Consider the following 13,549-nt stretch of genomic DNA (forward strand, 5'->3'; position numbering starts at 1 on the left):
AAAAGAGATTTATATTTATATAATGTTAAAAGTTTTTTTCCTTATATAATGCATGATATCACAAATGAGTTATTTGGGATTGCAAGATCAAATAAACAAACATTTTTTATGGACTAAACAAACCCTCACATTGGAATTGAAAATCAACTATGGTACCATTTAGGAGGACTCCCGCCCAATTATATAGATATTGTCGACTTTATATTGAGAGGAATATTCATGATTTTAAAACATGTTTATAAAATTAAGAGAAATTTATATTTATATATAATCTTAATAACTGTAGCCTTTATCCAAATATCATATTATTATTATTATATAAAACAAAAACAAAGATTTTAAAAGGCAACATTTTTTGGATTTCATATTAAATTTAATTTTAAACCACATGACCTTTTAATAAAATTATTCCATCAATGTAAAAATTCTAATTCAATTAAGGATATAAACACATTTTTTTCTTGAATTATTTTTAGTAGAAAATAATATTTTTTAAATTTGTTAATTAATATTTTGTGTTGAATGTATTTTTCAAAATGGCCTATAATATATTTTCCATATATATATATATATATATATATATATATATATATAAAATATTTTGATGAAAAAAAAAAATCAAATTAAAGGAAAAAGCCAGAAAAAATAATATTGATCTTCAGCACCGCAGGCCCAGCTTTCTTTTCTAAAAAGTGGAAAAAGCATTGATTCTGATCATTTGAATATGAGTCCATATTGATATTATTCAAAGTAAAAAATGAAGACCATGGTGAAAAAGCGGAACACGGAGTCACACAAAAGGGCACTTGTGTAAAAACATTACAGGTACAGGGACATTTCCGGAGTCCAACACAAGAAACCTTAATCCGTACTCTCCAGGGTACCAAACCAATAAACTCGCTTCTGGTAATCGACACGTCTCCCAGCCGCACGCAGTCTCGCCGAATACTATTGGTGGTTCTACGTGTAACATTGTCTGAACCATCGCGGGGCTCCGAACTCACCGTACAAAGCGCGTACCTGTGTTTATGGTAGACGCGGATGTGGTGGGAGGGACGCGTGGCTTTTTAGGCCGCTCTGGGTTATTTAAACCGGTGAGGCATAGCAGAAATAGTGAGGTCGGCTCTGCGGGTTTTAGGTCTTTTTACACCTATATCGCCTCTCCTGTCTTGCATTTAAGAGAGAGAGGGAGAAGACAGAGGCGCGATTCTAAAGCCTTTCACCAGTTGAGCTGCGTCCGTACGTCAATGGCGTTCGTTTCTTTCGTTGGGAGAGTTCTCTTTGCTTCTGTCTTCATTCTCTCTGCTTGGCAAGAGTGAGTTTTTTTTTTCCTCATTTATTTCACTCTTTGAATCTGATCTGTATGTGTGTGTAAAAACTTGTTTTTTTTTTCCTTCTTGTCTTTTATTATTATTATTATTTCTTGTGTTTTGGTTTGAGTAGTATAGAGATGGTTGGGGTGTGCCTTGTCCTTGGATCTGAAGAGTTTGAGTGCTTGGTTTGGATTTTTGATTGATGTAGAGTAGAGCAGTATAGTGTGCTTTTTAGGTTTTTGCTGTATGGACTGGATTTTGGTTGGTGAGAGAAAGGAATGGGAAGAAAAGGAAAGAGAAGATTGGATCTTGCGTTTAAAGTTGTTTTGGTTTCTGAATAAAGAAAAAGGAACTGGCTTCTGCCATGCCCTCAGTCTAATGGAGGTCTTTTATTTCTCGGGCCCCAAACTGCCAAAATTTTAAGATCTGGGATTATTTAGTTATTTATTTAATGTTATTAACTTTGGTTTCTTTCGCATGTTGGAGAGGGGTTTATTCCGTAAATTTGATGTTTGAAACTACGATAAGGTGTTTATTGTCAGAATTTTCTATCATTTGTTTTCTGATTATGAAGACATAGCAGAGTAAATTTTTGTCATTTGGAACGTTAATATTTATTTTTGAATTTGCCATGGACGCGCCAAGAACGCGGATGATTAGAAGTATGTTTCCCACAGATATTCTAATTGTAAATAGGAATTTTATGTGGATATGTAATCGTTATATAGGGTTTTTCCTCAGTCAGAATGATGATTTTTTAGGAGTATAAGAATCTATGGGAATTGAAAAATCATGCAGAATAAATTTAACTTGCCTCAGCCTAGGCAAATAGTAGTGTTGCTCTTAGACACGGGGTTTTTTGCATCATCGACTATTGATGTGGGTCGTCCAGATTTGTCCATTAAATTTGACCCATGTGATAAGAGCCTGACACCCATATCTTTATTTTCCCAATCCATGCTTCCTAGGATGGGTGGCACATTGCCTTAACATGAGTTCTGGCTAAAAAAGAAAGAGAAAAGAAAAAAGAAAGAGAGGGAAGAAAAGAGGCAGAGAACATATAGGTCAACAAATGAAAGAGAAATGGATTAACATTGTCTGCTTTTGTGAAAATGTCCTTACAGAATGTTATACATAGTGTTGCTTTTCTTTTCACCATATGTAGCTATCTGTTCCCTTCTGTGATTGTGAATCCTTCAATTGCTGTATTTTGATAAATTTTAATGACTTAAGCACCTCATTAAAATTTTGTATTGATGGTTCCTCAAAAATGTGTGATGGTTTATTATTTAATCTGGGGATTTGGATTAGAATGTCTTAGTGAAACCCTATATAAGAAGAAGGTATTTGGGTTTGGACTATGGAAATGGACTTCTTGTGTGGACAAAATGCTGGGTGCTTAGGATAATTGTCCTTGAAAGCATATGTATATCTGCTGCTTTTGCCATTTCAAGCGGTAACTGGGTTGTGTTTTATGTTGAAAAATGCTGGATATGAGGTGGCATTTTTTCACAAATTGGTAGCTTTGGGGCTTATTAGTTGCTCATGTCCTCTTTACTTATTTGCAGAGGTTTGACGAGTCGGGTAATGTTATGTTATTTACAAAGTGTACAAAGAAACTGATTTCTTCAAGTTTAATGGAATTGTAATTCTATTTATTTATTCATTTCTTGGCATAACACAACCAAATAGAACACTTCAAATTTAGTTGTAACACATAGATTGGCATTGTTAGCTAGGCATGCTCTGTTGGGTTTGAGATGCTTAAATTGAATTCAGACCTCCTCTCTGCTTTCCGTTATGAAGTTTCAAGGAATTGAAAAATCCTATCTTATTTATTTGAAAATCCTAGAATGGAAATAGTTTCTTTGATTTGATGGCTCAGTATTGCATTCACTTATGTATTGATTTTGATTGCCTAGTATTGTATTTGTTTATTTTATTTTTTTTCATTTGATCCATCAAAGATTGAGAGTAATTGGTTTTTCACATGATAAATTGTAATTTTTTTAATCTCCAAGTCTATTTTATATGCTTTAAATTCAAACCATCAATTATTCACTATTGATGTGTGGATCATGTATCCCTTGATTTTGGTTATCGACGGCCTGTTTCTTTTCTCTTGATAGGTTTAATGAATTTGGTGTTGATGGTGGGCCTGCAGTAGAGTCATTGGCCCCTAAGTTAGATGTTTTCTCTAAACATGTGTCAGCTAATGTTGGGGTCCAAGTGCCAGAAGTAGAAGTGAGAAATGCTCTTCCTTTACTTTTTCCCATCTAACTGGGATGATTGTAGTTCTTGTATTTCTCTTTAATTTTGTAGATACAACTAACTTGGACATGCTATTTACAGATTAAAAATTTAGTGGCTGCATCTATAGCTTTGAAAGGCCTTGGAGGCCTTCTTTTTATCTTTGGCAGTTCTCTTGGAGCGCATCTCTTGGTTTGTAATCTCAAATCTCTTGCCTTTACCCTTTACAACAAGTAAATGAACCTTATTGAGCGTTCATTGTTGTACAGCTTCTTCATCAGGCAATCGTCATTCCTATCTTGTATGACTTTTACAACTATGATGTTGACAAGAAAGAATTTGTTGTACTCTTCCTCAAGTTCACTCAGGTTAGTCCTTAAATTCCTGTACCAATAATATGTATTTGGCCCGCAGCTGCAGGTTGTGTTGTATATCTACATGAATCAAATAACTATAATATATCCGTTTTGCATTTTCTTTTACAGAATTTGGCACTGTTCGGAGCATTGCTCTTTTTCATAGGCATGAAGAACTCAATGCCCAGGAGACAACTCAAGAAGAAGGCTCCAAAGACAAAAACAGTCTAAAAGTGGACAGATTGGGTATATAGTTCCTGATCAAGTTGTATGATGTTCACGATGCCAGCCAGCCGAGATATTGTTCAGGACCTATTTTTGTATGCTTATATTGGAGGTTCTTTTTTCTTTTGGTTTTTCCCCTTCCAGTTCACATGGAAGATTTTACTTATTTCCTTTGAGGGTGTGATTTTGTTTCTTGTTAGGCCTGTTTTATGGATATTTAAAAATTGAGGTTTAGAGGCATTTATGATCCATGAAAATTTACAGTGTTTCTCTGCTTCCTTCGGTTCTTTCACTTCTGTCGGGGGAACCGGGAATTATTCGGCCGGTGACTTCTTAGGCGCGAGTACCTAGAGATCATTTTCTAAAAAAATCTTCTACCCCAATTTTACGTTTAAGTCAAAAGGGTGTTAAAAGGTCTTGACGCCGTGGTCTTGGAAGAGAGGCCTTGACAGTGGGTTTGGTAAATTCATCCGATCGCAGGATTAATCTGACAGCTACAGCTGGTGACGCCCATTGCGCACTTAATTGGAAAGAGTGATCCTTTAGACTTCCAACCAACTACCATCAGTGGTATGACCGACGTTCAAACAACATTAGTGTGATTTTAGTATGTGGAAATTGGTGGGTCGCTATCATAATCGAATGTTTCTTCACTTTTTTAGCAAGCCATATGTGAAAATTGGTGGGTTGCTATAATATCGAATGTTAGTGTGTTACTTCACTTTTTTTACAAGCCATTGAAAGGTAAGTTTATCCTATACTTTTCTAGGTGTTGAAAACCTACCAATATCGTTATCATTGGTTTCAAAAACCTTCAAGGCTATTTTTGGCTCCTTAAAAGGAAAGAAAGGGAGGGAAATAAAAAAAAAAAAAGATTTAAGGTAAATAAATTATTTTTATATATTATTTTAATTTTTTTTATGGATGTAATTTTTTTATATATAAAATGAATAATTTAAAAATATATAAATTTATAATAATTTTAATTATATTTAATTTTTTATAATAAAACTAAATATAAGAAAATCATTTGTTATTTTTTTTTCTTTTTTAGTATTTTTTGAGAATTAAATATAATTTAAAAAAAAATACAAAAAAAAGAAAAGAAAAGAAAAAGGAAAATAAAAAAAATAAATGTAAAATTAATCAATTATTTTAAATATTTTTTCACTTATTTCACTTATTTTCCTCTATAATATAAAATTTAATTTAATTTTCAAAATGGTGGTGAAAATGATTAGATCTTTAAAAGTACCAAAAAAGAAAGAAAAGGAATAAATTCGCTGTTTTTTTTTTTCTTTTAAATTTACCATTTTTCTTTACTAAATCTTCAAGTTGTCAATGGAAATTAGTCCATGTGCCCCAAGTAAAGGAATATCTGGTTGCAGAAATTGGAGATCTTTGATGGGCTGGTTTGCATTATGCTGAACATGATTCTATATACTTTATTGCTGTTAACCATGCTTTTTATGGTTCCAAATTTGTAGGTGGGACAAAGGAGAACATAAATTTATCACTTGTCCTCCCCGGATGGTATCTGTCCTCAATCTAGAACATTGGTGTGTTGGTGCAGGTGATATCATATAATCTCAGTCCAAGGTAATATAAGCAAAATTCAAAAATCATTCAATAATATTTTACAAACACCTGTCTGATCGGGAAGGATATTAGAAAACCACTAGTTCTTTTCTTAAGCAATGCTGCTCTCTTTCTTCATTTCAGTTGTTCACTGAATTCAGTAACTATTGATTGTTCATGTTTAAAACTATGAAATTGTTCACTTGAAATTGACTCTTGTTGGAATCCGTGCAACGATTTATGGTGAAAAATAAGGAAAACGAGAAATAAAAAACATTCAAATTTAACGTGGTTCGACAAATTGTCTACGTCCATTGGAATAGGAAAGAAGACTTTCACTACATATAAAATTAAAGTTATATAAAAGGGTATTTATACTAACCATAAAAATAAAATTCTAAAAATAACATTGAACAGTACCACGGGGGCGTTGTCCCCCAACCCCCCAACCTATGGTTCGCCCACAACAATAGAAATACAAGCTTGAATGATAAATGCCGTTACTCTGTTCCGTTTCATTTCATTTCGTTCTAGCATTTGCCCATTTTTCTCCATGTGTTTTTTGCTCAAATATAGCCACATAATACAATAGCTCTCAAGATTTAAGTCAAATGTTTTCTCCAAAGATTTGTCGACTAATGATGAGACCAAAGTACTAGAAATATGTCAAGCTAAAATGATTTTACTTATTTCCACTCAAGGCATGTTTTCTTTCTCACCTTACTTGGCCTGTCATGGACATCTCAGATTAATTTTTATTGCACGTATATATTGAGTCCTTGAGATTGAGAATAGGTGGGAAAAAGAGAAATGGTGTTTGTTCCAAAATGATTGAGTTCAACCTTTTCTGCTTAAACCTTTAGCTTAAATTCAATTTCCCATCAGGGCTGCTCTCCTCTGACTTTCTAAGAAGATATGAGGTCCTTTGACTCTCTTAACCCAGGTACGTGTCAATTTATATTCCATAGGATGCAGCATCCCACTTGAGAGAGCTGACCACCAAAATTCAAGACGTATGTGGCCTTGAGACAAGTTGCAAATTTTTTATTTCTTCATCCATTGGATGCAGTGGCCCGTTTGACTCTATTCCCCCTCTCATAGGCGTCTCTAATTTCTTCCACCATTGCCTCTGCCCTCACACCTTTGGGTGAAATTTATAACAAAATGGTGGTCACCAGCACCAGTGAATTGCCAGGGGACTACGATCGAGCAAGTGAATTAAAGGCTTTCGATGAGTCCAAAGCTGGTGTAAAAGGACTCGTTGATGCCGGGGTCTCTCAAGTTCCCCGGATATTCATTCAACCACTGGAGAAATCGAGGGCCAATGTAAACACCCAATTCAAATTTCCAGTCATAGACCTCCAAGGCATGGATACGGATCGAGTTCAGCGCAAACAGATCGTAGACAAGGTCCGGGAGGCGTCAGAGACGTGGGGTTTCTTCAACGTGCTGAACCATGGGATCCCAGTTACCGTGCTGGAGGAGATGATGAATGGGGTACGCAGGTTTTATGAACAAGATACTGAGCTGAAGCAGGAATTTTACACCCGAGATGTGTCGAGAAAGTTGGTGTATAATAGCAATTTTGATCTGTACACAGCTAAAGCAGCTAGTTGGAGGGACACATTTTATTGCCTTATGGCTCCTCATCCTCCCAACCCACAAGACTTACCAGCGGCGTGCAGGTATGTAATAAGAGACTGCCCTAAAAATCATTGCTTAGGACAAAAGTTCGTGCTTATTTTCTCTCAAACTGCATATCATTCAACCAGATGATTTGTTCCTTGAACTGCTTTCTGTCAGATTCAATGATGTAGAGGTAATTAACTTGATATTATAGTACTTTCTCACCAAAATTCCACCTGATTTAGTGCTTTAAGTAACCTTGTAGGGATATATTGATGGAGTACAAGGAACAAGTTATGAAATTGGGGTTTAAATTGTTGGAGTTAATGTCAGAGGCTCTGGGGCTCAATCCCAACCACCTAAAAGGCATGGATTGTGCAGAGGGGCTTGCCATGGTGTGTCACTACTATCCAGCATGCCCTCAGCCAGAATTAACCTTGGGCACCGGCTTCCACACTGATAACGACTTCCTTACTGTCCTACTACAAGACCAGATTGGAGGCCTCCAAGTTCTTCATCAGGATCAGTGGGTTGATGTCCCCCCAATGCCTGGAGCTCTTGTAATCAATGTTGGAGATCTTCTACAGGTAAAGTTTTGCTGTATTATGCACCGGATTTGTATGAATTACTAATTATGTCATTAGTCAATCATTAAAATATAACTTCATATATCGTTGGACTTTTCAGCTCATTACAAATGACAGGTTTAAGAGTGTGGAACACAGAGTACTGGCAAACCATACTGGGCCAAGAGTCTCAATTGCATGCTTCTTTAGCACATCCGTCCAGCCATCCTCAAAGCTTTATGGACCTATCAAGGAATTGTTATCTGAAGAGAACCCAGCAAGGTACAGGGAAACCACAGTGAGCGACTATGTTGCCCACTTCCAAGAGAAAGGGCTTGAAGGGTCCACTGCTCTGCAGCTTTTCCGGCTCTAAAAAGAGTGACTACCAAATTACTGTCTCAATTGCTTAATGGCTAATATCCTTGTATAAATGTTTTCGGAACATTTGAGGGAAAGAAAATAAAGAGGAAAAGTGGAATGAAAGAAAAGATGAAAAAAAATAAAAAATAGATTTAAAATTAAATTTTTTTTATACATTTCTTTAAATTTATTTCATTTAATTTTCTCCGTTATATAAAAATTAAATAATTTTAAAATATATAAATTTATAACTAATTTTAATTATATTTATTTATTTTTTTAATTTTATAATGAAACAAAACATGAGAAAATCATTTTTCTTTGCATTTTTTTTTCTTTCCTTGATACTTTTCGGGACCAAACATAACCGAAACCTCTGATTTTGTAGTTAGGTAGATACATGATTACTAGGTCATATTATTTCACAATCATGAGGAGGAAAAGTTCATGCCAATATTTCATATAATCACTTGTATTCAATTTCTCCTAATTCTATGGGGTACAACTTTTTGTATTTCAATAATAAATTTTTATTTATTATAATATTTAATTATCAATAATCATGTTTTTAGATGGTTAGACAAAAATATCAAATTATGAAAATAGTTGTATCCATTGACCAAAAATAAACAACCAATGATTGAGTTTTTAAAAACAATTTTATGTTTTTAAAAACAAATTTTAAAAAACATTAGGAAACAAGCACAAACTATCTTTAACATATTGTTTTTACATATATATATATTTGTGTATTTATACTACTTTCAAAATATTTTGTACTTTAGTTTATTGTATAACTATTTTTTATTTTAATATTTTTTCTAGCCATGTAAAGACATGACCATTGGTAATTATGGAATATAAAGAATTGTACTTACTAGTAAAATTAAGAGAAAATAAATAATATAAAATATTAGATATAATTTTTTTTTTTATAAAAGATATATAAAAAAATATTTAAAATTTTAAGCAGACAAAAACAGCAAAAAAGTTAGATTCGGGAAAACCCTGGCCCATCACTTTCCTAGCCATCCTTTAGTTCGGGAACCATACAAAACATGATTGTGGTTAACCAATCAGAGCATAGCTCCTTTTATGCCTCCTTTTGCCATAAAAGGACTTTCGAGAACACTAGAGGATCTTTTTCTTCTTCCATTACTGGCAGGAAACCCTCCATGGTCGAGCATTTAAGATATTCTTTCTTTCTCTCGCTCTTTTTATTTTTTTTCGGCCGCTTTCTCAGTTCAATCTTATTTCACTTACTATGGGAGATTGGGCTTCGGTCAAGAGGGTTCCACTACTGACCCAAACCCAGCCGCACCAACAGCCGGCAGATAAAAAAATTGTCGTAATTCACCGTCCGTTGGATGCAACCGTTGACCATCTTCTTCAACCATTACAGAGTTCTCACATTTTGAAGACGGCGCTTTATTCACTGCTCAATGGCCGTTATATCGATCCTTTATCTGTTCTCGGCATAACAAGCTTAGAGTGCTGGTCAGTGGTCATTGCCTGCAACTAGTGTACTGTGGATTCAGTTGGGGGAAACCAAATCGGTGACATTTTAGAACAAAATGGTAGCCACCTGTGCCAGCGAAATTTCAGAGGAATACGATCGAGCAAGTGAATTAAAGGCCTTCGATGAGTCTAAAGCAGGCGTTAAAGGTATAGTTGATGCTGGGGTCTCCAAAGTTCCTCGGATGTTCATTCAACCACCAGATAACTTGAGAACCTGTAGCCCCCAATTCAATTTTCCAGTCATAGATCTCCATGGCATGGACAGCGATCCAATTCGGCGAAAGGAGATTGTTGAGATGGTCAGGGAAGCATCGGAGACGTGGGGTTTCTTCACCGTGGTGAACCATGGGATCCCTGAGAGTGTGTTGGAGGAGATGATGGATGGGACACGCCGGTTTTATGAACAGGATATTGAGGTGAAGAAGAAGTGTTACTCGCGTGATCTATCGAGAAAGGTGATGTATAATAGTAATCTTAATCTTTACATATCAAAAGCAGCTAATTGGAGGGATACCTTTTATTGCCTTATGTCTCCCCAGCCTCTTAACCCACAAGAGTTGCCTGCGACATGCAGGTATGTGATAATCATTCATCATCACTCTTGCATTTTCTGTTATGAATATTATGGAATTGTGGAATGATTTTGTTCTTTCAATTGCTTTCTCTGAGGTTTAGTAGTGTGTTTTATTATCATGTTATTTTCCAAAACAAGGAACAATGATGATAGACGTCTATTTAGAGAAGCAATTTTGCATTCCATTAGTATTTTTAGTAATATTTTGCAAAATCAGCAACATTCTGGAGAAGCGGTTTGATGTAAGGATCTGAAATTTCTTACTGTAGTGTAATCTTTTCTTGGTTACAATTGAGATGCTGTATGTGGATGAAATACTTTTTGAATTTCCGAAGTCCTATGTTAAGCGCTAAAGTAATTTTGTAGAGATATATTGATGTAGTACAAGGAGCAAATTATGGGATTAGGACTTAAACTGTTGGAGTTGATATCTGAGGCTCTTTGCCTCAATCCAAACCACTTAAAAGACATGGATTGTGCGGAGGGGCTTCTCATTTTGTGTCACTATTATCCAGCTTGTCCACAGCCAGAGCTAACCATGGCCAGCACAAGGCATTCTGACAATGACTTCCTTACAATACTACTACAAGACCAGATTGGAGGCCTCCAAGTTCTTCATCAGGATCAGTGGGTTGATATTCCCCCAGTTCCTGGAGCCCTTGTGATCAATGTTGGTGATCTTCTACAGGTGAACTTTTTTGTATTATGCAACTGTTTTAATCTATGAAAATATTGCATTCTTCATATTGGTTGCATTGCATTTCTGTTACTTGTGGAAAGGCCAACACTCGTGGAACCCAAAGTGACAATTAAAACTTTGTTTATTGCTGTCTCTTCAGCTTATAACCAATGACAGGTTTAAGAGTGTAGAACACAGAGTATTGGCAAACCGACGTGGTCCAAGAGTCTCAGTGGCATGCTTTTTCAGCACGTCATCTGCCATCCTCAAAATTATATGGACCTATCAAGGAATTGTTATCCGAAGAGAATCCACCAAAATACAGGGAAACGACAGTGAGAGACTATGCTCTCTATTTGCGCTCAAAAGGGCTTGGTGGGACTTCTGCTCTACCACATTTCAAGCTCTAAATTGGTCACCATATTTCTGAGTGTTATGATTGTTGTCTCAAACAGTTTCCTGGATTGAATCCTTGCTTAGCAGCATATATAAAACTTTAGTGTTGAGTATGATATTTGTGGGCATATTGAAACTTGAAACCTCTGGTTTTGTAAGTCATCTGAAAAATGTCAATTTAAAACAAAATATCCATGTCTCTATTCAATTTAAGAAACTGTCTCTGTGAGATGATGGATCTGCCGTATTGGTAGTTTACATGGTTAATTGGACATGTAGTTGAACCAGAGTTCATTGAGACTTGTACAAAGCTATAGGCCAGAAACGCACCAATGAAGGTGTAGAGGAAATTTCTGCTAGTCCAGATGTGTTTCTAGATGAAGGAAGGAGCAGCAATAAAAATGTTTCCTTCATATTCCCCAATGCAGCTCCCATTTCACCAACTAAAAAAAAAAAATGGATATCAGCTAGCAGCAGCAACAAAATTCATGCAGGAATAGAATCTGTCTAAGACAAGATCGGAAAAGTAAGTTGGTGTAAAGGGATGTCTAGATACTGAGGTGATTCAGATCCCTCGGACATTCACCAATAAAAGTAGTTTCAATGTGAGCAAAGCAGGCTAATTAGAACTGTACCTCCCCCTTATGTCATCAGTCCAGAACACTGAAGAGGTGAAGTTAATTATTGAACTTAAACTACTATCGGCGGGTTCATATATTAGGGTGATAGATGGTTAAGAATTTCAGTCCAAGGACTATAAAAAATTCATCTAACATTGAATAATTATAAATTACAAGAAATAAAAGTCTTAGAATGTTAGTAGTTGTTATTTATTTATTTATTTTAACTTCTTAATCGTTTGGGTAGAAGATAAGAAAACTAAATAAATAAAATCGATTTTCAAAATTTTCAGACCTAAAGCTCTTCAAACCAAAAACTCTAAAAAATGTAGAAGGAAAATATTGTAAAAAGCTTTTGATCCCGATCTTGCACTTATCTCTCAAACTTCCATTAGGTGAATTTTGGTTTCTTTACTGCCCCTAGCCTCGATCTCTTTATTTTTGAGGAGTTTAAGGCTTGTTCTACTCCTCTAGGTATGTGCCCATAATGGTGCTGGGAGTGGTTTTTGCACTTATCAACAATAGCTTACTCATTGCAATTTTTCTTTCAAAGACTGTTGTTGCAGTATATCCCATGTTCTAGGCGACAGATTTTGCAACTTCTCAATCATTGACTCTCCCCAATGGAAGCCATGCCTTTTTAATTTGGTTTAAATTATGCTTTCTTCTTGGGTCAGCCTTAATGTCTTTCTGTAAAGGATAGGTAAGGTTTCCGATTCTTCATTTATTTCCTCCATTTAATTTTTTTGCCTCTTCTTATACCTTTCCTTTTATGCCATGACGAAGGGGAGAAGGATGAGGGTATTTGATTCGTTGGAAGAATTTCGCTTAGAGTTCAATAATTCGCTTTTACTGGGTCTTTACTTTGTTTGCGGTAGACCTTGTTGCTAGCAATCCTATTGAGAGAGAGTTGCTTCTTCCCAAAAGTTAATTTGAAGCTGAGCTTAGACTGCCACTTTCTCTATCGTTCAGACCTTTAGCTAGCGTTGACAGTTGTGTATTAATATAGTGAGGTTGATCATTCAGAAAAGTAATTCTCCTACAACGGAGGTTCTCACCATGGGTGAGTACTTGCTACTTGCTATTACAGTTGCTAGGTGATCGTCTCTACTAATAGATGCCAAGTTTAGTCTAACCTTTCTGATACAATAGTGATGGATAAGTCCATTGGGTTATGCTACTAGGTACATGGTGACTTCCTCTCTCTATGATTCCCGACTTTCCTGCTTCTTTGGGCTGATTTTAGACTTTTGTTGTTTTTTCTTTTCTATTGGTGCAAGTCTTAAAACTTGGATGTTTGTCGTTGTCTCACTTCTTCCGACTTGAATATGGTTAGCTTGAGAGGTCAGGTTAAGAGGATGTCGTCATGGGTGGATGGCTTCTTGAAAGAGCTATCTCAAGCTAAGTTGGAGTTGGAATTGAAATGGTATAATGATTAGCTCTCATTAGGAGATTATGTAGCTCAAAGTGCGGCTGGAAAAGTGAGAG

General features: G+C 35.6%; 2 protein-coding genes across 2 annotated transcripts; both read left to right on the plus strand.

Annotated features, from left to right (window-relative positions):
• Positions 1 to 895: 895 nt before the first annotated feature.
• LOC100245894 (uncharacterized) lies at positions 896 to 4,412 on the plus strand. The gene is made up of 5 exons (XM_002284544.5): positions 896 to 1,315; positions 3,443 to 3,557; positions 3,666 to 3,755; positions 3,833 to 3,931; positions 4,049 to 4,412. The coding sequence occupies exons 1-5, from the start codon at positions 1,029 to 1,031 to the stop codon at positions 4,148 to 4,150; spliced, it is 693 nt and encodes a 230-aa protein (XP_002284580.1). The 5' UTR covers positions 896 to 1,028; the 3' UTR covers positions 4,151 to 4,412.
• An 874-nt stretch (positions 4,413 to 5,286) lies between these two features.
• LOC100251035 (1-aminocyclopropane-1-carboxylate oxidase homolog 1) lies at positions 5,287 to 11,557 on the plus strand. The gene is given in 7 exon segments (XM_002284546.5): positions 5,287 to 7,407; positions 7,614 to 7,935; positions 8,036 to 8,292; positions 10,013 to 10,366; positions 10,733 to 11,054; positions 11,206 to 11,294; positions 11,296 to 11,557. Coding segments are annotated over 7 exon segments (2,025 nt in total). The 5' UTR covers positions 5,287 to 6,886; the 3' UTR covers positions 11,456 to 11,557.
• Positions 11,558 to 13,549: the final 1,992 nt, after the last annotated feature.

Source organism: Vitis vinifera, chromosome 5, assembly GCF_030704535.1.
Source record: "Vitis vinifera cultivar Pinot Noir 40024 chromosome 5, ASM3070453v1".
Taxonomy (NCBI): domain Eukaryota; kingdom Viridiplantae; phylum Streptophyta; class Magnoliopsida; order Vitales; family Vitaceae; genus Vitis; species Vitis vinifera.

Coding starts and splice junctions, on each gene's coding strand:
- LOC100245894 (XM_002284544.5), top strand. CDS start 1,029: ATGGTAGACGCGGATGTGGTGGGAGGGACGCGTGGCTTTTTAGGCCGC. Junction 1,316..3,442: donor ATTCTCTCTGCTTGGCAAGA/GTGAGTTTTTTT, acceptor TTCTCTTGATAG/GTTTAATGAATTTGGTGTTG. Junction 3,756..3,832: donor CTCTTGGAGCGCATCTCTTG/GTTTGTAATCTC, acceptor ATTGTTGTACAG/CTTCTTCATCAGGCAATCGT.